At 42.4% G+C, this 25028-nt stretch overlaps 1 protein-coding gene across 16 annotated transcripts in view; it reads left to right on the top strand.

Moving 5' to 3' along the window:
* PMCA (plasma membrane calcium-transporting ATPase 3) overlaps window positions 1-25028 on the top strand; it is a 1595457-nt gene that overhangs the window by 637713 nt on the left and 932716 nt on the right. For all 16 annotated transcript variants that reach the window (XM_071662674.1, XM_071662681.1, XM_071662678.1 and 13 more), the window contains one exon: window positions 5529-5751. In XM_071662674.1, coding sequence (XP_071518775.1) covers window positions 5592-5751 — 160 coding nt within the window. In that variant the 5' untranslated portion in view covers window positions 5529-5591. The remainder of the gene's footprint in view (window positions 1-5528; window positions 5752-25028) is intronic.

The raw sequence follows: 25028 nt of genomic DNA, 5'->3' as shown, positions 1-25028 counted from the left end.
GAGGAAAGATTGACATAGAGGATATATGTGTCAGAGGTGGAGGGAATGAGGAGAAGTGAGAAACCAAATTGGAGATGGAAAGATGAAATGAAAAAGATTTTGAGTGATTGGGACTTGAACATGCAGGAGGGTGAAAAGCGTGCAAGGAATAGAGTGAATTGGAAGGATGTGGTATACTGGGGTCGACATGCTGTTAATGGATTGAACCAGGGCATGTGGAGCGTCTGGTGTAAACCATGGAAAGTTTTGTGGGGCCTGGATGTGGAAAGGGAGCTGTGGTTTTGGTGCATTATACATGACAGCTAGAGATTGAGTGTGAACAAATGTGACCTTTGTTGTCTTTTCCTAGCACTACCTTGCGCACATGAGGGGGGGAGGGGGTTGTTATTTTCATGTGTAGCTGGTTGGCGATGGGAATGAATAAAGGCAGACAGTATGAATTATGTACATGTGTATATATGTATATGTCTGTGTTTGTATATATATATGTATACATTGAGATGTATAGGTATGTATATTTGCATGTGTGGATGTGTATGTATATACATGTGTATTTGGGTGGGTTGGGCCATTCATTCGTCTGTTTCCTTGCGCTACCTCGCCAACGCGGGAGACAGCAACAAAGGAAAATAAAGTAAAAAATAAATAATATATATATATATATATATATATATATATATATATATATATATATATATTTATTTTATTTTGCTTTGTCGCTGTCTCCCGCGTTTGCGAGGTAGCGCAAGGAAACAGACGAAAGAATGGCCCAACCCACCCACATACACATGTATATACATACACGTCCACACACACAAATATACATACCTATACATCTCAATGTATACATATATATATACAAACACAGACATATACATATATACACATGTACATAATTCATACTGTCTGCCTTTATTCATTCCCATCGCCAACCAGCTACACATGAAAATAACAACCCCCTCCCCCCCTCATGTGCGCAAGGTAGTGCTAGGAAAAGACAACAAAGGTCACATTTGTTCACACTCAATCTCTAGCTGTCATGTATAATGCACCAAAACCACAGCTCCCTTTCCACATCCAGGCCCCACAAAACTTTCCATGGTTTACACCAGACGCTCCACATGCCCTGGTATATATACACACACAGACATATACATATATACACATAAACATAATTCATACTATCTGCCTTTATTTATTCCCATCGCTACCTCGCCACACATGGAATAATAACCCCCTCCCCCTCATGTGTGCGAGATAGCACTAGGAAAAGACAACAAAGGCCCCATTCGTTCACACTCAGTCTCTAGCTGTCATGTAATAATGCACCAAAACCACAGCTCCCTTTCCACATCAAGGCCCCACACAACTTTCCATGGTTTACCCCAGACGCTTCACATGCCCTGGTTCAATCCATTGACAGCACGTCGACCCCGGTATACCACATCGTTCCAATTCACTCTGTTCCTTGCACGCCTTTCACCCTCCCGCATGTTCAGGCCCCGATCACTCAAAATCTTTTTCACTCCATCTTTCCACTTCCAATTTGGTCTCCCACTTCTCCTTGTTCCCTCCACCTCTGACATATACATCCTCTTGGTCAATCTTTCCTCACTCATTCTCTCCATGTGACCAAACCATTTCAAAACACTCTCTTCTGCTCTCTCAACCACACTATTTTCATTTCCACACATCTCATTTACCCTATCATAACTTACTCGATCAAACCACCTCACATCACATATTGTCCTCAAACATCTCATTTCCAGCACATCCACCCTCCTGCGCACAACTGTATCCATAGCCCATGCCTTGCAACCGTACAACACTGTTGGAACCACTATTCCTTCAAACATACCCATTTTTGCTTTCCGAGATAATGTTCTCGACTTCCAAACATTCTTCAAGGCTCCCAGAACTTTGACCCCCTCCCCCACCCTATGATTCATTTCTGCTTCCATGGTTCCATTCGCTGCCACATCCACTCCCAGATATCTAAAACACTTAACTTCCTCCAGTTTTTCTCCATTCAAACTTACCTCCCAGTTGACTTGACCCTCAACCCTACTGTACCTAATAACCTTGCTCTTATTCACATTTACTCTCAACTTTCTTCTTTCACACACTGTACCAAACTCAGTCACCAGCTTCTGCAGTTTTTCCCATGAATCAGCCACCAGCCCTGTATCATCAGCGAACAACAACTGACTCACTTCCCAAGCTCTCTTATCCACAAGAGACTGCATACTTGCCCCCCTTAACAAAGCTCTTGCATTCACCTCCCTAAGAACCCCATCCATAAACAAATTAAACAACCATGGAGACATCACACACCCCTGCCGCAAACCTACATTCACTGAGAACCAATCACTTTCCTCTCTTCCTACACGTACACATGCCTTACATCCTCGATAAAAACTTTTCACTGCTTCTAACAACTTGCCTCCCACAACATATATTCTTAGTACCTTCCACAGAGCATCTCTATCAACTCGTTCATATGCCTTCTCCAGATCCATAAATGCTACATACAAATCCATTTGCTTTTCTAAGTATTTCTCACATACATTCTTCAAAGCAAACACCTGATCCACACATCCTCTCCCACTTCTGAAACCACACTGCTCTTCCCCAATCTGATGCTCTGTACATGCCTTCACCCTCTCAATCAATACCCTCCCATATAATTTACCAGGAATACTCAACAAACTTATACCTCTGTAATTTGAGGACTCACCTTTGTCCCCTTTGCCTTTGTACAATGGCACTATGCAAGCATTCCGCCAATCCTCAGGCACCTCACCATGAATCATACATACATTAAATAACCTTACCAACCAGTCAACAATACAGTCACCCCCTTTATTAATAAATTCCACTGCAATACCATCCAAACCTGCTGCCTTGCCAGCTTTCATCTTCCGCAAAGCTTTTACTACCTCTTCTCAGTTTACCAAATCATTTTCCCTAACCCTCTCACTTTGCACACCACCTCGACCAAAACACCCTATATCTGTCACTCTATCATCAAACACATTCAACAAACCTTCAAAATACTCACTCCATCTCCTCACATCACCACTACTTGTTATCACCTCCCGATTAGCCCCCTTCACTGAAGTTCCCATTTGCTCCCTTGTCTTGTGCACTTTATTTACCTCCTTCCAGAACATCTTTTTGTTCTCCCCAAAATTTAATGATACTCTCTCACCCCAACTCTCATTTGCCCTCTTTTTCACCTCTTGCACCTTTCTCTTGACCTCCTGCTTCTTTCTTTTGTACATTTCCCTCTCATTTGCATTTTTTTCCCTGCAAAAATCATCCAAATGCCTCTCTCTTCTCTTTCACTAATAATAAATGCTTGTATATATTTACGTGAAAAGCTTGAATAAAGGCAAAAACAAAAGTGAATGCTTGAATTATATTGGTAAAGTTGTGTTGAGTATTCCTGGGAGGGTGTATGGGATAGTGATGATTGAGAGTGCAATACTATACATTGAATATCTGACTGGAGAGGAGCAGTGTGGCAGCAGGGGAGATAGAGAGCTTTTGGAAGAATGAAGGTGAATTGTAGGTGACATTTACAGATTTGGAGAAAGTGTATGATAGGGTTGATAGAGAGGCCATGTGGAAGGTATTGAAAATGAATGGAATGAATGGATAGATACTGAATGCAGTGGGTAACCCCCCCCCCCCCCCCAAAAAAAAAAAAAAAAAAAAAAAAAAAAAAAAAAAGAGTAAGGCATGTATGTGAAGTAGGAATAGAGGAGGTAAGTGGTACCCAGTGAAGATGGGTATGCTTTAATGATGTGTGATGTTTCTGATTGTTTAATCATTTTATTGAGTGATAAGAGAGGTAAATGCAAGGGTCTAAGAGTGAAAAGTGAGTCTCTGGTATGCTTAGAGATAGGTGGGGTGGAGCTTATAGGAGGTGAATCATTTTGCTGTTTGCAGATGATGGTTTATGTGGCAGACTCCATTGAAACCTTAGAAATTGGTGACAGTTTAAGAGAGTGCAAAGGGAGCAAGTTGAGAGTATATGTGAACATAAGTAAGATAATGAGCGAAAGAGGATTGAAACTGGATTGTTTGAGAATGAGTTTAATGGGGAAGACACAGAGGAAGTGGAGTGTTTTAGATATCTGAAAGTGGTTGTAGCAGCACATGGTACCATGAGGTCTGGGTTAAGTCAGAGGGTGGGAGAGGGCTAAAATCCATGGTACATTAAGGAGCATATGAATGGGGGGGGGGGTAAGTGTGTCTTGGGGTAAAGATGGTTATGTTTGAAGGTATAATAGTTGTAGTAGTGTCATATGGATGTGAGTCTTGGGTCTTGAATGCCAAAGAAATGGAGAGGAATGATAAGCTGGAAATGAAGTTCCTAAGGCCAGTCAGAATGTAGTGTGAGTAAGGTTAGCCCTGTGAGGAATGACAATGTAGACAATCTGATCAAGAGGGAGGAACAGGATTTGCTGAAAATGTTTGAACATATGGAGAGGGTGAGCAGAGAAAGATGGACTAAGAGAATCTTTGTCAGATGTGGAGGGAGCAGTGGTGAAGGGGGACATTTAGGAGATGGAGGGATGGAATTAAAAAAGTATGATAATGGAGTCTGAAAATTCAGGACATAAAGAGGCATGCTTAGGATAGAATGAACTTCATTGATGTAGTGTATTAGGGGGATGAACTGTCATTGGGCTGAACCAGGGCAAGTGAGATGGTCTTGGTTATCCATTGAGTACTCTGTTGAGTTTGTCTGTGGATGGTAGTACATTTTATGTGACATCTAGAGAGTAGATGTGAGCAGATAAGTCTGTTTTTGTTTGTTCCTGACACTGTCACACCTAGGTAAGAAAGGCAATTAGGTGTGAAAATTTTTATTATTATTTAGCAAATTTAATGCATTTATCACTGTAGCTTACTTGATTAGTCATTGTCTTTATTTGTTTGAATTATCTCAGTGGCTCATCCAACTTGCTGATGAGATATTTCAGCATATACATTAAGACATTGTCCCTGTATACACACTACATTTTCAGTAACAGTTACCATTTATTTCATTTGAAACTAGTTAAAGAAAATTTCATTGCATTAGAAATACTTGTACTGGTTTTGTGTTCATATAAACCTAGTGGTGTTACTAGACTCAGCCAGCATGTGGTTATACCATCAGTGAGGAACTTTAACACTATTAAAGCATCCATTATTTCCCTGCTCCTGATTAGAGTGCAGCTTCAAAGCAGCAGGAGCATCGTAAAATACATCCTGAGTTTGTATGATTAAATTGATTGATGAAAACCATTTTTATGAAGAGTAAGGTGGTAATGTCTTTGATTTTCATTGGATTGGTAGTAGACTCTGCCACCAAGCACCCAAAACAGTGAGAACCACAGCATTGTCTTTATTTATGATTAATTCCACAGGATTATAGTAGATTTTGAGTGTAAGGAGGAAAGTTTTCCTCATCTGATAAAATGAAAAAAAGATTTGTGACATCAAATAGTTTTTTCTTTATTTTTTGTTGGTAGGGACGGTGTAGTTGGGGTGCCGTGAGCGTGGTGAGTGGTAGTGGAGCGTGAGCAGCGTGCAGGATGGCAACAATTGATGGTCGTCCGGCGCAGTATGGCGTCACACTCAAGCAGCTGCGTGAGCTTATGGAGTCACGTGGTCAAGAAGGTATAGATCGTATACAAAGAGAATTTGGTAGCACACTTGAAATCACAAAGAAGCTCTACTCATCACCCACCAATGGTAAGTCATCATGCCCTTATGCCTGAAATCTGTAGTTGCTAGCCACAGTAGTAAGGTGAAACAATGTGTGGGAATAATGTGTTTTGATATCTCATACTTATAAAGTGAGGATAAATGGGCCTGAAGGTGGGCAGTCTGTGTTCTTCAGGCCACAGATTTTCGGTATCTGTCTATCTATCTATATCTTGTTATGCCTATTCCTACCAGGAACCCCCATCAAGAAGCAAAAGAGTCTCCACTTTTCTCTTACCTTACATGCCTTCCTTACATCGTTCCACGTATTCTTCCACCGTTTCTCTCCCTTGTGTATTCTTCCAGTCTATTTGCCCATGTCACAGGTGGTCTTCCTCACACACCAACCGCATTAATTGTCCTATTATACACTCTCCTTGTAAACTCCATCTTGTGATCTTTTCACATGCCCAAACCACCTCAAAGTATTACCTTTCACCCATTCTGCTGCTCCACAATTCATTCCCTTTGCATTTCCTGCCATAAAACATCCCTCATACACCCCTTCATTTCTTCATTTCATCTAGTAGTATCACATGCACTTCTTAAACAGCTCATTTCCACAGCCTGGATTCTTGACCTCGGTGACTCATCCATGTCCATGTTTTGGGTGCATAAGTTAGGGTTAAGGAGGACTATGCTGTCCGATAATCCTTACTTACACCTCAACCCTTCATTATTCTATTAAGGGATCCAATGGCTATTCTATCCTGTACTACTCTCTCCTTATCTCTCCTTCAATTTAAACAGACTTACCCAAGACAGCTCCTAAATACACACACACACACTATATATATATATTTTTTTTTCTTTTCTTTTAAACTTTGCCATTTCCCGCGTTAGCGAGGTAGCGTTAGGAACAGAGGACTGGGCCTTTTTTGGAATATCCTCACCTGGCCCCCTCTGTTCCTTCTTTTGGAAAAAAAAAAAAAACGAGAGGGGAGGATTTCCAGCCCCCCGCTCCTTCCCCTTTTAGTCGCCTTTTACGACACGCAGGGAATACGTGGGAAACAGAAGGAGTCACGCGGGGAGTGCTCATCCTCCTCGAAGGCTCAGATTGGGGTGCCTAAATGTGTGTGGATGTAACCAAGATGTGAAAAAAGGAGAGATAGGTAGTATGTTTGAGGAAAGGAACCTGGATGTTTTGGCTCTGAGTGAAACGAAGCTCAAGGGTAAAGGGGAAGAGTGGTTTGGGAATGTCTTGGGAGTAAAGTCAGGGGTTAGTGAGAGGACAAGAGCAAGGGAAGGAGTAGCAGTACTCCTGAAAAAGGAGCTGTGGGAGTATGTGATAGAATGTAAGAAAGTAAATTCTCGATTAATATGGGTAAAACTGAAAGTTGATGGAGAGAGATGGGTGATTATTGGTGCATATGCACCTGGGCATGAGAAGAAAGATCATGAAAGGCAAGTGTTTTGGGAGCAGCTGAATGAGTGTGTTAGTGGTTTTGATGCACGAGACCGGGTTATAGTGATGGGTGATTTGAATGCAAAGGTGAGTAATGTGGCAGTTGAGGGAATAATTGGTATACATGGGGTGTTCAGTGTTGTAAATGGAAATGGTGAAGAGCTTGTAGATTTAGTGGTTTTGATGCACGAGACCGGGTTATAGTGATGTGTGATTTGAATGCAAAGGTGAGTAATGTGGCAGTTGAGGGAATAATTGGTATACATGGGGTGTTCAGTGTTGTAAATGGAAATGGTGAAGAGCTTGTAGATTTATGTGCTGAAAAAGGACTGATGATTGGGAATACCTGGTTTAAAAAGCGAGATATACATAAGTATACTTATGTAAGTAGGAGAGATGGCCAGAGAGCGTTATTGGATTACGTGTTAATTGACAGGCGCGCGAAAGAGAGATTTTTGGATGTTAATGTGCTGAGAGGTGCAACTGGAGGGATGTCTGATCATTATCTTGTGGAGGCTAAGGTGAAGATTTGTATGGGTTTTCAGAAAAGAAGAGTGATTGTTGGGGTGAAGAGGGTGGTGAGAGTAAGTGAGCTTGGGAAGGAGACTTGTGTGAGGAAGTACCAGGAGAGACTGAGTACAGAATGGAAAAAGGTGAGAACAATGGAAGTAAGGGGAGTGGGGGAGGAATGGGATTTATTTAGGGAATCAGTGATGGATTGCGCAAAAGATGCTTGTGGCATGAGAAGAGTGGGAGGTGGGTTGATTAGAAAGGGTAGTGAGTGGTGGGATGAAGAAGTAAGAGTATTAGTGAAAGAGAAGAGAGAGGCATTTGGACGATTTTTGCAGGGAAAAAATGCAATTGAGTGGGAGATGTATAAAAGAAAGAGACAGGAGGTCAAGAGAAAGGTGCAAGAGGTGAAAAAAAGGGCAAATGAGAGTTGGGGTGAGAGAGTATCATTAAATTTTAGGGAGAATAAAAAGATGTTCTGGAAGGAGGTAAATAAAGTGCATAAGACAAGGGAGCAAATGGGAACTTCAGTGAAGGGTGCAAATGGAGAGGCGATAACAAGTAGTGGTGATGTGAGAAGGAGATGGAGTGAGTATTTTGAAGGTTTGTTGAATGTGTTTGATGATAGAGTGGCAGATATAGAGTGTTTTGGTCGAGGTGGTGTGCAAAGTGAGAGGGTTAGGGAAAATGATTTGGTAAACAGAGAAGAGGTAGTAAAAGCTTTGCGGAAGATGAAAGCCGGCAAGGCAGCAGGTTTGGATGGTATGGCAGTGGAATTTATTAAAAAAGGGGGTGACTGTATTGTTGACTGGTTGGTAAGGTTATTTAATGTATGTATGACTCATGGTGAGGTGCCTGAGGATTGGCGGAATGCGTGCATAGTGCCATTGTACAAAGGCAAAGGGGATAAGAGTGAGTGCTCAAATTACAGAGGTATAAGTTTGTTGAGTATTCCTGGTAAATTATACGGGAGGGTATTGATTGAGAGGGTGAAGGCATGTACAGAGCATCAGATTGGGGAAGAGCAGTGTGGTTTCAGAAGTGGTAGAGGATGTGTGGATCAGGTGTTTGCTTTGAAGAATGTATGTGAGAAATACTTAGAAAAGCAAATAGATTTGTATGTAGCATTTATGGATCTGGAGAAGGCATATGATAGAGTTGATAGAGATGCTCTGTGGAAGGTATTGGGAATATATGGTGTGGGAGGCAAGTTGTTAGAAGCAGTGAAAAGTTTTTATCGAGGATGCAAGGCATGTGTACGTGTAGGAAGAGAAGAAAGTGATTGGTTCTCAGTGAATGTAGGTTTGCAGCAGGGGTGTGTGATGTCTCCATGGTTGTTTAATTTGTTTATGGATGGGGTTGCTAGGGAGGTGAATGCAAGAGTTTTGGAAAGAGGGGCAAGTATGAAGTCTGTTGGGGATGAGAGAGCTTGGGAAGTGAGTCAGTTGTTGTTTGCTGATGATACAGCGCTGGTGGCTGATTCATGTGAGAAACTGCAGAAGCTGGTGACTGAGTTTGGTAAAGTGTGTGAAAGAAGAAAGTTAAGAGTAAATGTGAATAAGAGCAAGGTTATTAGGTACAGTAGGGTTGAGGGTCAAGTCAATTGGGAGGTGAGTTTGAATGGAGAAAAACTGGAGGAAGTGAAGTGTTTTAGATATCTGGGAGTGGATCTGGCAGCGGATGGAACCATGGAAGCGGAAGTGGATCATAGGGTGGGGGAGGGGGCGAAAATCTGGGAGCCTTGAAGAATGTGTGGAAGTCGAGAACATTATCTCGGAAAGCAAAAATGGGTATGTTTGAAGGAATAGTGGTTCCAACAATGTTGTATGGTTGCGAGGCATGGGCTATGGATAGAGTTGTGCGCAGGAGGATGGATGTGCTGGAAATGAGATGTTTGAGGACAATGTGTGGTGTGAAGTGGTTTGATCGAGTAAGTAACGTAAGGGTAAGAGAGATGTGTGGAAATAAAAAGAGCGTGGTTGAGAGAGCAGAAGAGGGTGTTTTGAAATGGTTTGGGCACATGGAGAGAATGAGTGAGGAAAGATTGACCAAGAGGATATACGTGTCGGGGGTGGAGGGAACGAGGAGAAGAGGGAGACCAAATTGGAGGTGGAAAGATGGAGTGAAAAAGATTTTGTGTGATCGGGGCCTGAACATGCAGGAGGGTGAAAGGAGGGCAAGGAATAGAGTGAATTGGAGCGATGTGGTATACCGGGGTTGACGTGCTGTCAGTGGATTGAATCAAGGCATGTGAAGCGTCTGGGGTAAACCATGGAAAGCTGTGTAGGTATGTATACTTGCGTGTGTGGACGTATGTATATACATGTGTATGGGGGGGTTGGGTCATTTCTTTCGTCTGTTTCCTTGCGCTACCTCGCAAACGCGGGAGACAGCGACAAAGTATTAAAAAAAAAAAAAAAAATGTATATATATATATATATATATATATATATTTTTTTTTCAAACTATTCGCCATTTCCCGCATTAGCAAGGTAGCGTTAAGAACAGAGAACTGGGTCATTGAGGGAATATCCTCACCTGGCCCCCTTCTCTGTTCCTTCTTTTGGAAAATTAAAAAAAATTGAGAGGGGAGGATTTCCAGCCCCCTGCTCCCTTCCCTTTTAGTCGCCTTCTACGACACGCAGGGAATACGTGGGAAGTATTCTTTCTCCCCTATCCCCAGGGATAAATATATATATATATATATTTTTCTACTTGATAACAATTATTCCCTGGGGATAGGGGAGAAAGAATACTTCCCACGTATTCCCTGCGTGTCGTAGAAGGCGACTAAAAGGGAAGGGAGCGGGGGGCTGGAAATCCTCCCCTCTCTTTTTTTTTTTTTTTTTTTTTTCAAAAGAAGGAACAGATAAGAGGTCCAGGTGAGGATATTCCCTCAAAGGCCCAGTCCTCTGTTCTTAACGCTACCTCGCTATCGCGGGAAATAGCGACTAGTATGAAAGAAAAAAAATATATATATATATATATATATATATATTTTTTTTTATTATACTTTGTCGCTGTCTCCCGCGTTTGCGAGGTAGCGCAAGGAAACAGACGAAAGAAATGGCCCAACCCCCCCCCATACATATGTATATACATACGTCCACACACGCAAATATACATACCTACACAGCTTTCCATGGTTTACCCCAGACGCTTCACATGCCCTGCTTCAATCCACTGACAGCATGTCAACCCCGGTATACCACATCGCTCCAATTCACTCTATTCCTTGCCCTCCTTTCACCCTCCTGCATGTTCAGGCCCCGATCACACAAAATCTTTTTCACTCCATCTTTCCACCTCCAATTTGGTCTCCCTCTTCTCCTTGTTCCCTCCACCTCCGACACATATATCCTCTTGGTCAATCTTTCCTCACTCATCCTCTCCATGTGCCCAAACCACTTCAAAACACCCTCTTCTGCTCTCTCAACCATGCTCTTTTTATTTCCACACATCTCTCTTACCCTTACGTTACTCACTCGATCAAACCACCTCACACCACACATTGTCCTCAAACATCTCATTTCCAGCACATCCATCCTCCTGCGCACAACTCTATCCATAGCCCATGCCTCGCAACCATACAACATTGTTGGAACCACTATTCCTTCAAACATACCCATTTTTGCTTTCCGAGATAATGTTCTTGACTTCCACACATTCTTCAAGGCCCCCAGGATTTTCGCCCCCTCCCCCACCATATGATCCACTTCCGCTTCCATGGTTCCATCCGCTGCCAGATCCACTCCCAGATATCTAAAACACTTCACTTCCTCCAGTTTTTCTCCATTCAAACTCACCTCCCAATTGACTTGACCCTCAACCCTACTGTACCTAATAACCTTGCTCTTATTCACATTTACTCTTAACTTTCTTCTTCCACACACTTTTCCAAACTCAGTCACCAGCTTCTGCAGTTTCTCACATGAATCAGCCACCAGCGCTGTATCATCAGCGAACAACAACTGACTCACTTCCCAAGCTCTCTCATCCCCAACAGACTTCATACTTGCCCCTCTTTCCAAAACTCTTGCATTTACCTCCCTAACAACCCCATCCATAAACAAATTAAACAACCATGGAGACATCACACACCCCTGCCGCAAACCTACATTCACTGAGAACCAATCACTTTCCTCTCTTCCTACACGTACACATGCCTTACATCCTCGATAAAAACTTTTCACTGCTTCTAACAACTTTCCTCCCACACCATATATTCTTAATACCTTCCACAGAGCATCTCTATCAACTCTATCATATGCCTTCTCCAGATCCATAAATGCTACATACAAATCCATTTGCTTTTCTAAGTATTTCTCACATACATTCTTCAAAGCAAACACCTGATCCACACATCCTCTACCACTTCTGAAACCACACTGCTCTTCCTCAATCTGATGCTCTGTACATGCCTTCACCCTCTCAATCAATACCCTCCCATATAATTTACCAGGAATACTCAACAAACTTATACCTCTGTAATTTGAGCACTTACTCTTATCCCCTTTGCCTTTGTACAATGGCACTATGCACGCATTCCGCCAATCCTCAGGCACCTCACCATGAGTCATACATACATTAAATAACCTTACCAACCAGTCAACAATACAGTCACCCCCTTTTTTAATAAATTCCACTGCAATACCATCCAAACCTGCTGCCTTGCCGGCTTTCATCTTCCGCAAAGCTTTTACTACCTCTTCTCTGTTTACCAAATCATTTTCCCTAACCCTCTCACTTTGCACACCACCTCGACCAAAACACCCTATATCTGCCACTCTATCATCAAACACATTCAACAAACCTTCAAAATACTCACTCCATCTCCTTCTCACATCACCACTACTTGTTATCACCTCCCCACTTGCGCCCTTCACCGAAGTTCCCATTTGCTCCCTTGTCTTACGCACTTTATTTACCTCCTTCCAGAACATCTTTTTATTCTCCCTATAATTTAATGATACTCTCTCACCCCAACTCTCATTTGCCCTTTTTTTCACCTCTTGCATCTTTCTCTTGACCTCCTGTCTCTTTCTTTTATACATCTCCCACTCAATTGCATTTTTTCCCTGCAAAAATCGTCCAAATATACTAATACTCTTACTTCTTCATCCCACCACTCACTACCCTTTCTAATCAACCCACCTCCCACTCTTCTCATGCCACAAGCATCTTTTGCGCAATCCATCACTGATTCCCTAAATACATCCCATTCCTCCCCCACTCCCCTTACTTCCATTGTTCTCACCTTTTTCCATTCTGTACTCAGTCTCTCCTGGTACTTCCTCACACAGGTCTCCTTCTCAAGCTCACTTACTCTCACCACCCTCTTCACCCCAACATTCACTCTTCTTTTCTGAAAACCCATACAAATCTTCACCTTAGCCTCCACAAGATAATGATCAGACATCCCTCTAGTTGCACCTCTCAGCACATTAACATCCAAAAGTCTCTCTTTCGCATGCCTGTCAATTAACACGTAATCCAATAACGCTCTCTGGCCATCTCTCCTACTTACATAAGTATACTTATGTATATCTCGCTTTTTAAACCAGGTATTCCCAATCATCAGTCCTTTTTCAGCACATAAATCTACAAGCTCTTCACCATTTCCATTTACGACACTGAACACCCCATGTATACCAATTATTCCCTCAACTGCCACATTACTCACCTTTGCATTCAAATCACCCATCACTATAACCCGGTCTCGTGCATCAAAACCACTAACACACTCATTCAGCTGCTCCCAAAACACTTGCCTCTCTTGATCTTTCTTCTCATGCCCAGGTGCATATGCACCAATAATCACCCACCTCTCTCCATCAACTTTCAGTTTTACCCATATTAATCGAGAATTTACTTTCTTACACTCTATCACATACTCCCTCAACTCCTGTTTCAGGTGTATTGCTACTCCTTCCCTTGCTCTTGTCCTCTCACTAACCCCTGACTTTACTCCCCAGACATTCCCAAACCACTCTTCCCCTTTACCCTTGAGCTTCGTTTCACTCAGAGCCAAAACATCCAGGTTCCTTTCCTCAAACATACTACCTATCTCTCCTTTTTTCACATCTTGGTTACATCCACACACATTTAGGCACCCCACTCTGAGCCTTCGAGGAGGATGAGCACTCCCCGCGTGACTCCTTCTTCTGTTTCCCATTTTAGAAAGTTAATACAAGGAGGGGAGGATTTCTGGCCCCCCGCTCCCGTCCCCTCTAGTCGCTTTCTACGACACGCGAGGAATACGTGGGAAGTATTCTTTCACCCCTATCCCCAGGGATAATATACATATATATATACATACACACATACACACACATACACATACATACGCACATATACACACACACACACATACATATATATACATATGAGAAATGTAAGAAACAATTTAGAAAACTGAAACTTCTAGCTGGAAATGAATGAAAAAAAAGAATGTCACATAATGGTTCAACCTCTGGCTATGGAAAAAAGGAAATGTATAATTTATTTACACAAACGTCAATAGCAGTTCTCATCAATTTAACCACTGTATCAATAAGCTTCAATGTCTAAGCTACATTTTTCTCCAATTTCACTATTTCCTTCACATTTTCAATTGTGTTTGAAGGTTCTACTTCAAGAGTGATTGTTTTTCCAGTAAGGGTCTTCACATCTTGGTTACATCCACACACATTTAGGCACCCCACTCTGAGCCTTCGAGGAGGATGCTTTACTTGTGGTGAGGTAAAAAGAAAAATACAGCTACCTGGATCAAGGAAGAGCAGCTTGACAACCATTGAAGTGCTGACTCACAATGCCTCCGTCACTAGCCCTCCTGATACCCAGTTTACAGAAAGATGATATTGAATATGTCAGCATATAAATAAAAAAGCCTCCACGGGCGCGGACGGTTGCTGCCAGACGACCGAGAAAGTGAACTACGCGGGAAACGGCGATATATATATATATATATATATATATGAAGAATGTATGTGAGAAATACTTAGAAAAGCAAATGGATTTGTATGTAGCATTTATGGATCTGGAGAAGGCATATGATAGAGTTGATAGAGATGCTCTGTGGAAGGTATTAAGAATATATGGTGTGGGAGGCAAGTTGTTAGAAGCAGTGAAAAGTTTTTATCGAGGATGTAAGGCATGTGTACGTGTAGGAAGAGAGGAAAGTGATTGGTTCTCAGTGAATGTAGGTTTGCGGCAGGGGTGTGTGATGTCTCCATGGTTGTTTAATTTGTTTATGGATGGGGTTGTTAGGGAGGTAAATGCAAGAGTTTTGGAAAGAGGGGCAAGTATGAAGTCTGTTGGGGATGAGAGAGCTTGGGAAGTGAGTCAGTTGTTGTTCGCTGATGATACAGCGCTGGTGGCGGATTCATGTGAGAAACTGCAGAAGCTGGTGACGGAGTTTGGTAAAGTGTGTGGAAGAAGAAAGTTAAGAGTAAATGTCAATAAGAGCAAGGTTATTAGGTACAGTAGGGTTGAGGGTCAAGTCAATTGGGAGGTGAGTTTGAATGGTGAGAGGCTGGAGGAAGTGAAGTGTTTTAGATATCTGGGAGTGGATCTGTCAGCGGATGGAACCATGGAAGCGGAAGTGGATCATAGGGTGGGGGAGGGGGCGAAAATTTTGGGAGCCTTGAAAAATGTGTGGAAGTCGAGAACATTATCCCGGAAAGCAAAAATGGGTATGTTTGAAGGAATAGTAGTTCCAACAATGTTGTATGGTTGCGAGGCGTGGGCTATGGATAGAGTTGTGCGCAGGAGGATGGATGTGCTGGAAATGAGATGTTTGAGGACAATGTGTGGTGTGAGGTGGTTTGATCGAGTAAGCAACGTAAGGGTAAGAGAGATGTGTGGAAATAAAAAGAGCGTGGTTGAGAGAGCAGAAGAGGGTGTTTTGAAATGGTTTGGGCACATGGAGAGAATGAGTGAGGAAAGATTGACCAAGAGGATATATGTGTCGGAGGTGGAGGGAACGAGGAGAAGAGGGAGACCAAATTGGAGGTGGAAAGATGGAGTGAAAAGGATTTTGTGTGATCGGGGCCTGAACATGCAGGAGGGTGAAAGGAGGGCAAGGAATAGAGTGAATTGGAGCGATGTGGTATACAGGGGTTGACGTGCTGTCAGTGGATTGAATCAAGGCATGTGAAGCGTCTGGGGTAAACCATGGAAGGCTGTGTAGGTATGTATATTTGCGTGTGTGGACGTGTGTATGTACGTGTATGGGGGGGGTTGGGCCATTTCTTTCGTCTGTTTCCTTGCGCTACCTCGCAAACGCGGGAGACAGCGACAAAGTATAAAAAAAAAAAAAAAAAAAAAAAAAAATATATATATATATATTGAATGAGTGTGTTAGTGGTTTTGATGCACGAGACTGGGTTATAGTGATGGGTGATTTGAATACAAAGGTGAGTAATGTGGCAGTTGAGGGGATAATTGGTATACATGGGGTGTTCAGTGTTGTAAATGGAAATGGTGAAGAGCTTGTAGATTTATGTGCTGAAAAAGGACTGGTGATTGGGAATACCTGGTTTAAAAAGCGAGATATACATAAGTATACGTATGTGAGTAGGAGAGATGGCCAGAGAGCGTTATTGGATTACGTGTTAATTGGCAGGCGCGCGAAAGAGAGACTTTTGGATGTTAATGTGCTGAGAGGTGCAACTGGAGGGATGTCTGATCATTATCTTGTGAAGGCTAAGGTGAAGATTTGTATGGGTTTTCAGAAAAGAAGAGTGAATGTTGGGGTGAAGAGGGTGGTTAGAGTAAGTGAGCTTGGGAAGGAGACTTGTGTGAGGAAGTACCAGGAGAGACTGAGTACAGAATGGAAAAAGGTGAGAACAATGGAAGTAAGGGGAGTGGGGGAGGAATTGGATGTATTTAGGGAATCAGTGATGGATTGCGCAAAAGATGCTTGTGGCATGAGAAGAGTGGGAGGTGGGTTGATTAGAAAGGGTAGTGAGTGGTGGGATGAAGAAGTAAGATTATTAGTGAAAGAGAAGAGAGAGGCATTTGGACGATTTTTGCAGGGAAAAAATGCAATTGAGTGGGAGATGTATAAAAGAAAGAGACAGGAGTTCAAGAGAAAGGTGCAAGAGGTGAAAAAGAGGGCAAATGAGAGTTGGGGTGAGAGAGTATCATTAAATTTTAGGGAGAATAAAAAGATGTTCTGGAAGGAGGTAAATAAAGTGCGTAAGACAAGGGAGCAAATGGGAATTTCAGTGAAGGGCGCAAATGGGGAGGTGATAACAAGTAGTGGTGATGTGAGAAGGAGATGGAGTGAGTATTTTGAAGGTTTGTTGAATGTGTTTGATGATAGAGTGGCAGATATAGGGTGTTTTGGTCGAGGTGGTGTGCAAAGTGAGAGGGTTAGGGAAAATGATTTGGTAAACAGAGAAGAGGTAGTAAAAGCTTTGCGGAAGATGAAAGCCGGCAAGGCAGCAGGTTTGGATGGTATTGCAGTGAAATTTATTAAAAAAGGGGTGACTGTATTGTTGACTGGTTGGTAAGGTTATTTAATGTATGTATGACTCATGGTGAGGTGCCTGAGGATTGGCAGAATGCTTGCATAGTGCCATTGTACAAAGGCAATGGGGATAAGAGTGAGTGCTCAAATTACAGAGATATAAGTTTGTTGAGTATTCCTGGTAAATTATATGGGAGGGTATTGATTGAGAGGGTGAAGGCATGTACAGAGCATCAGATTGGGGAAGAGCAGTGTGGTTTCAGAAGTGGTAGAGGATGTGTGGATCAGGTGTTTGCTTTGAAGAATGTATGTGAGAAATACTTAGAAAAGCAAATGGATTTGTATGTAGCATTTATGGATCTGGAGAAGTTGGTAGAGATGCTCTGTGGAAGGTACTAAGAATATATGTTGTGGGAGGCAAGTTGTTAGAAGCAGTGAAAAGTTTTTATCGAGGATGTAGGGCATGTGTACGTGTAGGAAGAGAGGAAAGGGATTGGTTCTCAGTGAATGTAGGTTTGCGGCCGGGGTGTGTGTTGTCTCCATGGTTGTTTAATTTGTTTATGGATGGGGTTGTTAGGGAGGTGAATGCAAGAGTTTTGGAAAGAGGGGCAAGTATGAAGTCTGTTGTGGATGAGAGAGCTTGGGAAGTGAGTCAGTTGTTGTTCGCTGATGATACAGCGCTGGTGGCTGATTCATGTGAGAAACTGCAGAAGCTAGTGACTGAGTTTGGTAAAGTGTGTGAAAGAAGAAAGTTAAGAGTAAATGTGAATAAGTGCAAGGTTATTAGGTACAGTAGGGTTATGGGTCAAGTCAGTTGGGAGGTAAGTTTGAATGGAGAAAAACTGGAGGAAGTGAAGTGTTTTAGATATCTGGGAGTGGATCTGGCAGCGGATGGAACCATGGAAGCGGAAGTGGATCATAGGGTGGGGGAGGGGGCGAAAATCCTTGGAGCCTTGAAGAATGTGTGGAAGTCGAGAACATTATCTCGGAAAGCAAAAATGTGTATGTTTGAAGGAATAGTGGTTCCAACAATGTTGTATGGTTGCGAGGCATGGGCTATGGATAGAGTTGTGGGGAGGAGGGTGGATGTGCTGGAAATGAGATGTTTGAGGACAATATGTGGTGTGAGGTGGTTTGATTGAGTAAGTAATGTAAGGGTAAGAGAGATGTGTGGAGATAAAATGAGTGTGGTTGAGAGAGCAGAAGAGGGTGTTTTGAAATGGTTTGGTCACATGGAGAGAATGAGTGAGGAAAGATTGACCAAGAGGATATATGTGTCGGAGGTGGAGGGAACGAGGAGAAGAGGGAGACCAAATTGGAGGTGGAAAGATGGAGTGAAAAAGATTTTGAGTGATCGGGGCCTGAACATGCAGGAGGGTGATAGGCTTGCAAGGAATAGAGTGAATTGGAACGATGTGGTATACCGGGGTTGACGTGCTGTCAATGGATTGAACCAGGGAATGTGGAAAGGGAGCTGTGGTTTCGGTGCATTATTACATGACAGCTAGAGACTGAGTGTGAACGAATGGGGCCTTTGTTTTCTTTTCCTAGCGCTACCTCGCATACATGAGGGCGGAGGGGGTTTTTATTCCATGTGTAGCGAGGTGGCGATGGGAGTAAATAAAGGCAGACAGTATGAATTATGTACATGTGTATATATGTATATGTCTGTGTGTGTATATATACGTGTGCATTGAGATGTATAGGTATGTATATTTGCGTGTGTGGACGTGTATGTATATACATGTGTATGTGGGCAGGTTGGGCCATTCTTTCGTCTGTTTCCTTGCACTACCTCGCTAATGCGGGAGACAGCGACAATGCATAATTAAAAAAAATATATATTTTATTCTTTCTTTTAAACTATTCGCCATTTCCCGTGTTAGCGAGGTAGCGTTAAGAACAGAGGACTGGGCCTTTTTTGGAATATCCTCACCTGGCCCCCTCTGTTCATTCTTTTGGAAAATTAAAATAAAACAAAACGAGGGGGGAGGATTTCCAGCCCCCCCCGGTCCCTCCCCTTTTAGTCGCCTTCTACGACACGCAGGGAATACGTGGGAAGTATTCTTAATGCCCTATCCCCAGGGATGGATATATATATATATATATATATATATATATATATATATATATTTTTTTTTTTTATACTTTGTCGCTGTCTCCCGCGTTTGCGAGGTAGCGCAAGGAAACAGACGAAAGAAATGGCCCAACCCACCCCCATACACATGCCTTGATTCAACCCACTGACAGCACGTCAACCCCGGTATACCACATCGCTCCAATTCACTCTATTCTTTGCCCTCCTTTCACCCTCCTACATGTTCAGGCCCCGATCACACAAAATCTTTTTCACTCCATCTTTCCACCTCCAATTTGGTCTCCCTCTTCTCCTCGTTCCCTCCACCTCCGACACATATATCCTCTTGGTCAATCTTTCCTCACTCATTCTCTCCATGTGACCAAACCATTTCAAAACACCCTCCTCTGCTCTCTCAACCATGCTCTTTTTATTTCCACACATCTCTCTTACCCTTACGTTACTTACTCGATCAAACCACCTCACACCACACATTGTCCTCAAACATCTCATTTCCAGCACATCCATCCTCCTGCGCACAACTCTATCCATAGTCCACGCCTCGCAACCATACAACATTGTTGGAACCACTATTCCTTCAAACATACCCATTTTTGCTTTCCGAGATAATGTTCTCGACTTCCACACATTCTTCAAGGCTCCCAGAATTTTCGCCCCCTCCCCCACCCTATGATCCACTTCTGCTTCCATGGTTCCATCCGCTGCCAGATCCACTCCCAGATATCTAAAACACTTCACTTCCTCCAGTTTTTCTCCATTCAAACTCACCTCCCAATTGACTTGCCCTCAACCCTACTGTACCTAATAACCTTGCTCTTATTCACATTTACTCTTAACTTTCTTCTTTCACACACTTTACCAAACTCAGTCACCAGCTTCTGCAGTTTCTCACATGAATCAGCCACCAGCGCTGTATCATCAGCAAACAACAACTGACTCACTTCCCAAGCTCTCTCATCCCCAACAGACTTCATACTTGCCCCTCTTTCCAAAACTCTTGCATTTACCTCCCTAACAACCCCATCCATAAACAAATTAAACAACCATGGAGAAATCACACACCCCTGCCGCAAACCTACACTCACTGAGAACCAATCACTTTCCTCTCTTCCTACACGTACACATGCCTTACATCCTCGATAAAAACTTTTCACTGCTTCTAACAACTTTCCTCCCACACAATATATTCTTAATACCTTCCACAGAGCATCTCTATCAACTCTATCATATGCCTTCTCCAGATCCATAAATGCTACATACAAATCCATTTGCTTTCCTAAGTATTTCTCACATACATTCTTCAAAGCAAACACCTGATCCACACATCCTCTACCACTTCTGAAACCACACTGCTCTTCCCCAATCTGATGCTCTGTACATGCCTTCACCCTCTCAATCAGTACCCTCCCATATAATTTACCAGGAATACTCAACAAACTTATACCTCTGTAATTTGAGCACTCACTCTTATCCCCTTTGCCTTTGTACAATGGCACTATGCACGCATTCCGCCAATCCTCAGGCACCTCACCATGAGTCATACATACATTAAATAACCTTACCAACCAGTCAACAGTACAGTCACCCCCTTTTTTAATAAATTCCACTGCAATACCATCCAAACCTGCTGCCTTGCCGGCTTTCATCTTCCGCAAAGCTTTCACTACCTCTTCTCTGTTTACCAAATCATTTTCCCTAACCCTCTCACTTTGCACACCACCTCGACCAAAACACCCTATATCTGCCACTCTATCATCAAACACATTCAACAAACCTTCAAAATACTCACTCCATCTCCTTCTCACATCACCACTACTTGTTATCACCTCCCCATTTGCGCCCTTCACCGAAGTTCCCATTTGCTCCCTTGTCTTACGCACTTTATTTACCTCCTTCCAGAACATCTTTTTATTTTCCCTAAAATTTAATGATACTCTCTCACCCCAACTCTCATTTGCCCTTTTTTTCACCTCTTGCACCTTTCTCTTGACCTCCTGTCTCTTTCTTTTATACATCTCCCACTCAATTGCATTTTTTCCCTGCAAAAATCGTCCAAATGCCTCTCTCTTCTCTTTCACTAATACTCTTACTTCTTCATCCCACCACTCACTACCCTTTCTAATCAACACACCTCCCACTCTTCTCATGCCACAAGCATCTTTTGCGCAATCCATCACTGATTCCCTAAATACATCCCATTCCTCCCCCACTCCCCTTACTTCCATTGTTCTCACCTTTTTCCATTCTGTACTCAGTCTCTCCTGGTACTTCCTCACACAGGTCTCCTTCCCAAGCTCACTTACTCTCACCACCCTCTTCACCCCAACATTCACTCTTCTTTTCTGAAAACCCATACAAATCTTCACCTATATATATATATATATATATATATATATATATATATATATATATATATATATATATATTTTTTTTTTGCTTTGTCGCTGTCTCCCGCGTTTGCGAGGTAGCGCAAGGAAACAGACGAAAGAAATGGCCCAACCCACCCCCATACACATGCCTTGATTCAACCCACTGACAGCACGTCAACCCCGGTATACCACAACGCTCCAATTCACTCTATTCTTTGCCCTCCTTTCACCCTCCTGCATGTTCAGGCCCCGATCACACAAAATCTTTTTCACTCCATCTTTCCACCTCCAATTTGGTCTCCCTCTTCTCCTCGTTCCCTCCACCTCTGACACATATATCCTCTTGGTCAATCTTTCCCCACTCATTCTCTCCATGTGACCAAACCATTTCAAAACACCCTCTTCTGCTCTCTCAACCACGCTCTTTTTATTTCCACACATCTCTCTTACCCTTACGTTACTTACTCGATCAAACCACCTCACACCAGACATTGTCCTCAAACATCTCATTTCCAGCACATCCATCCTCCTGCGCACAACTCTATCCATAGTCCACGCCTCGCAACCATACAACATTGTTGGAACCACTATTCCTTCAAACATACCCATTTTTGCTTTCCGAGATAATGTTCTCGACTTCCACACATTCTTCAAGGCTCCCAGAATTTTCGCCCCCTCCCCACCCTATGATCCACTTCCGCTTCCATGGTTCCATCCGCTGCCAGATCCACTCCCAGATATCTAAAACACTTCACTTCCTCCAGTTTTTCTCCATTCAAACTCACCTCCCAATTGACTTGACCCTCAACCCTACTGTACCTAATAACCTTGCTCTTATTCACATTTACTCTTAACTTTCTTCTTTCACACACTTTACCAAACTCAGTCACCAGCTTCTGCAGTTTCTCACATGAATCAGCCACCAGCGCTGTATCATCAGCGAACAACAACTGACTCACTTCCCAAGCTCCCTCATCCCCAACAGACTTCATACTTGCCCCTCTTTCCAAAACTCTTGCTTTCACCTCCCTAACAACCCCATCCATAAACAAATTAAACAACCATGGAGACATCACACACCCCTGCCGCAAACCTACATTCACTGAGAACCAGTCACTTTCCTCTCTTCCTACACGTACACATGCCTTACATCCTCGATAAAAGCTTTTCACTGCTTCTAACAACTTGCCTCCCACACCATATATTCTTAATACCTTCCACAGAGCATCTCTATCAACTCTATCATATGCCTTCTCCAGATCCATAAATGCTACATACAAATCCATTTGCTTTTCTAAGTATTTCTCACATACATTCTTCAAAGCAAACACCTGATCCACACATCCTCTACCACTTCCCGTGTTATATATATATATATATATATATATATATATATATATATATATATATATATATATATATATATTATTGTCGCTGTGTCCCGCTTTAGCGAGTTAGCGCAAGGAAACAGGCAAAAGAATGGTCCAACCCACCCACATACACATGTATATACATACATGTTGAGACCCTGATTGCCCAAAATCTTTTTCACTCTATCCTTCCACCTCCAATTTGGTCTCCTGCTTCTCCTTGTTCCCTCCACCTCTGACACATGTGTCCTCCTTGACAATCTTTCCTCTTTCATTCTCTCCATTTGTTCAAACCATTTCAACACACCCTTTTCTGCTCTTTCAACCACAATATCTTTATTTCCACACCTCTCTCTTACCCTTTCATTACTTTAAGAAATCACCTTACACCACATATTATTCTCAAACATTTCATTTCCAACACATCCACCCTGTTCTGTGCAACCCTATCTATAGCCCATGCCTCGCAACCATATAACATTATTGGAACTACTATTCCTTCATACATACCCATTTTTGCACTAGGAGAGAACATTCTCTCTCTGCACACATTCTTAATCACTCTGAGAACCTTCACCCCCTCCCCCACCCTGTGACTCACTTCCATGGTTCCATTTGTTGCTAAGTTCTTCCCAGATATCTAAAACTCTTCTTCCTCCTGTTTTTCTTCTTTCAAACATACATACCAGTAAACTTGTCCCTCAACCATACTGAACCTAATAACCTTGCTATTATTCACATTTACTCTCAACTTTCTCCTTTTACACACTTTCCCAAACTCAGTCAACAACTTCTGCAGTTTCTCTTTTGAATCAGCCACCAGAGCTATATCATTGGCAAACAACAACTGACTTGCTTCCTAGGCCCTCTCATCCCCAACGGACTGCATATTGACCCCTCTTTCCAAAATATTCCAAAATGTTCCAGAATAAAGCAAAGACAGAGTAGATGAAGATTTTGGAAGAATGTTGAGTGAAGACTTTAGGGAAAATTAGAAATTGCACTGGAAGGAGGTGGAAAAGGAAAGAGGTGGATATATGAGTGGAAATCTTTAATTGAGAAGCAAGGAAGGGGAGTTGCTAAATCAAAAGGAGGAAGTGAAAAGATGGAAAGCATATTTTAAAGAAATGACGAATGTTTGGGAAGGTAAGGCAACAATTGTTACATGGATGATTATGGAGGATGGAAGGAAAAGAATACAAGTGAATGAGCCTATAGCAAAAAGAGAGATAAAATGGGTGATAATGAGGTTGAAAGTAGGAAAGGCACCTGGAATGGATGGGATTACCACTGAAATGCTTAACTATGGATGAGACAGTGCAATAGAGTGGATGCATTTGATATGTAATATAGCATGGAAACAAAAGGTTGCACCTGAGGACTGGGTGAAAGCTATTATTTTACCTTTATTTAAAGGAAATGGTGCTAAGGATGTATGTAGCAATTAAGGGGAAAAAGTCTGTAAAGGAGATGGAGTGAGTATTTTGAAGGTTTGTTGAATGTGTTTGATGATAGAGTGGCAGATATAGGGTGTTTTGGTTGAGCTGGTGTGCAACGTGAGAGGGTTAGGGAGAATGATTTGGTAAACAAAGAAGAGGTAGTAAAAGCTTTGCGGAAGATGAAGGCCGGCAAGGCAGCAGGCTTGGATTGTATTGCAGTGGAATTTACTAAAAAAGGTGGTGACTGTATTGTAGACTGGTTGGTAAGGTTATTTAATGTATGTATGACTGATGGTGAGGTACCTGAGGATTGGTGGAATGCTTACATAGTGCCATTGTACAAAGGCAAAGTGGATAAAAGTGATTGCTCAAATTATGGAGTTATAAGTTTGTTGAGTATTCCTGGGAAATTATATGGGAGGGTATTAATTGAGAGGGTGAAGGCATTTACAGAGCATCAGATTGGGGAAGAACAATGTGGTTTCAGAAGTGGTAGAGGATGTGTGGGTCAGGTGTTTGCTTTGAAGAATTTGTGAGAAATACTTAGAAAAGCAAATGGATTTGTATGTAGCATTAATGGATCTGGAGAAGGCATATGA

The sequence above is a fragment of the Panulirus ornatus genome, chromosome 6 (genome assembly GCF_036320965.1).
Source record: "Panulirus ornatus isolate Po-2019 chromosome 6, ASM3632096v1, whole genome shotgun sequence".
In the NCBI taxonomy this organism is placed as follows: Eukaryota; Metazoa; Arthropoda; class Malacostraca; order Decapoda; family Palinuridae; genus Panulirus; species Panulirus ornatus.
This window is presented reverse-complemented; position numbering and strand designations above follow the sequence as displayed.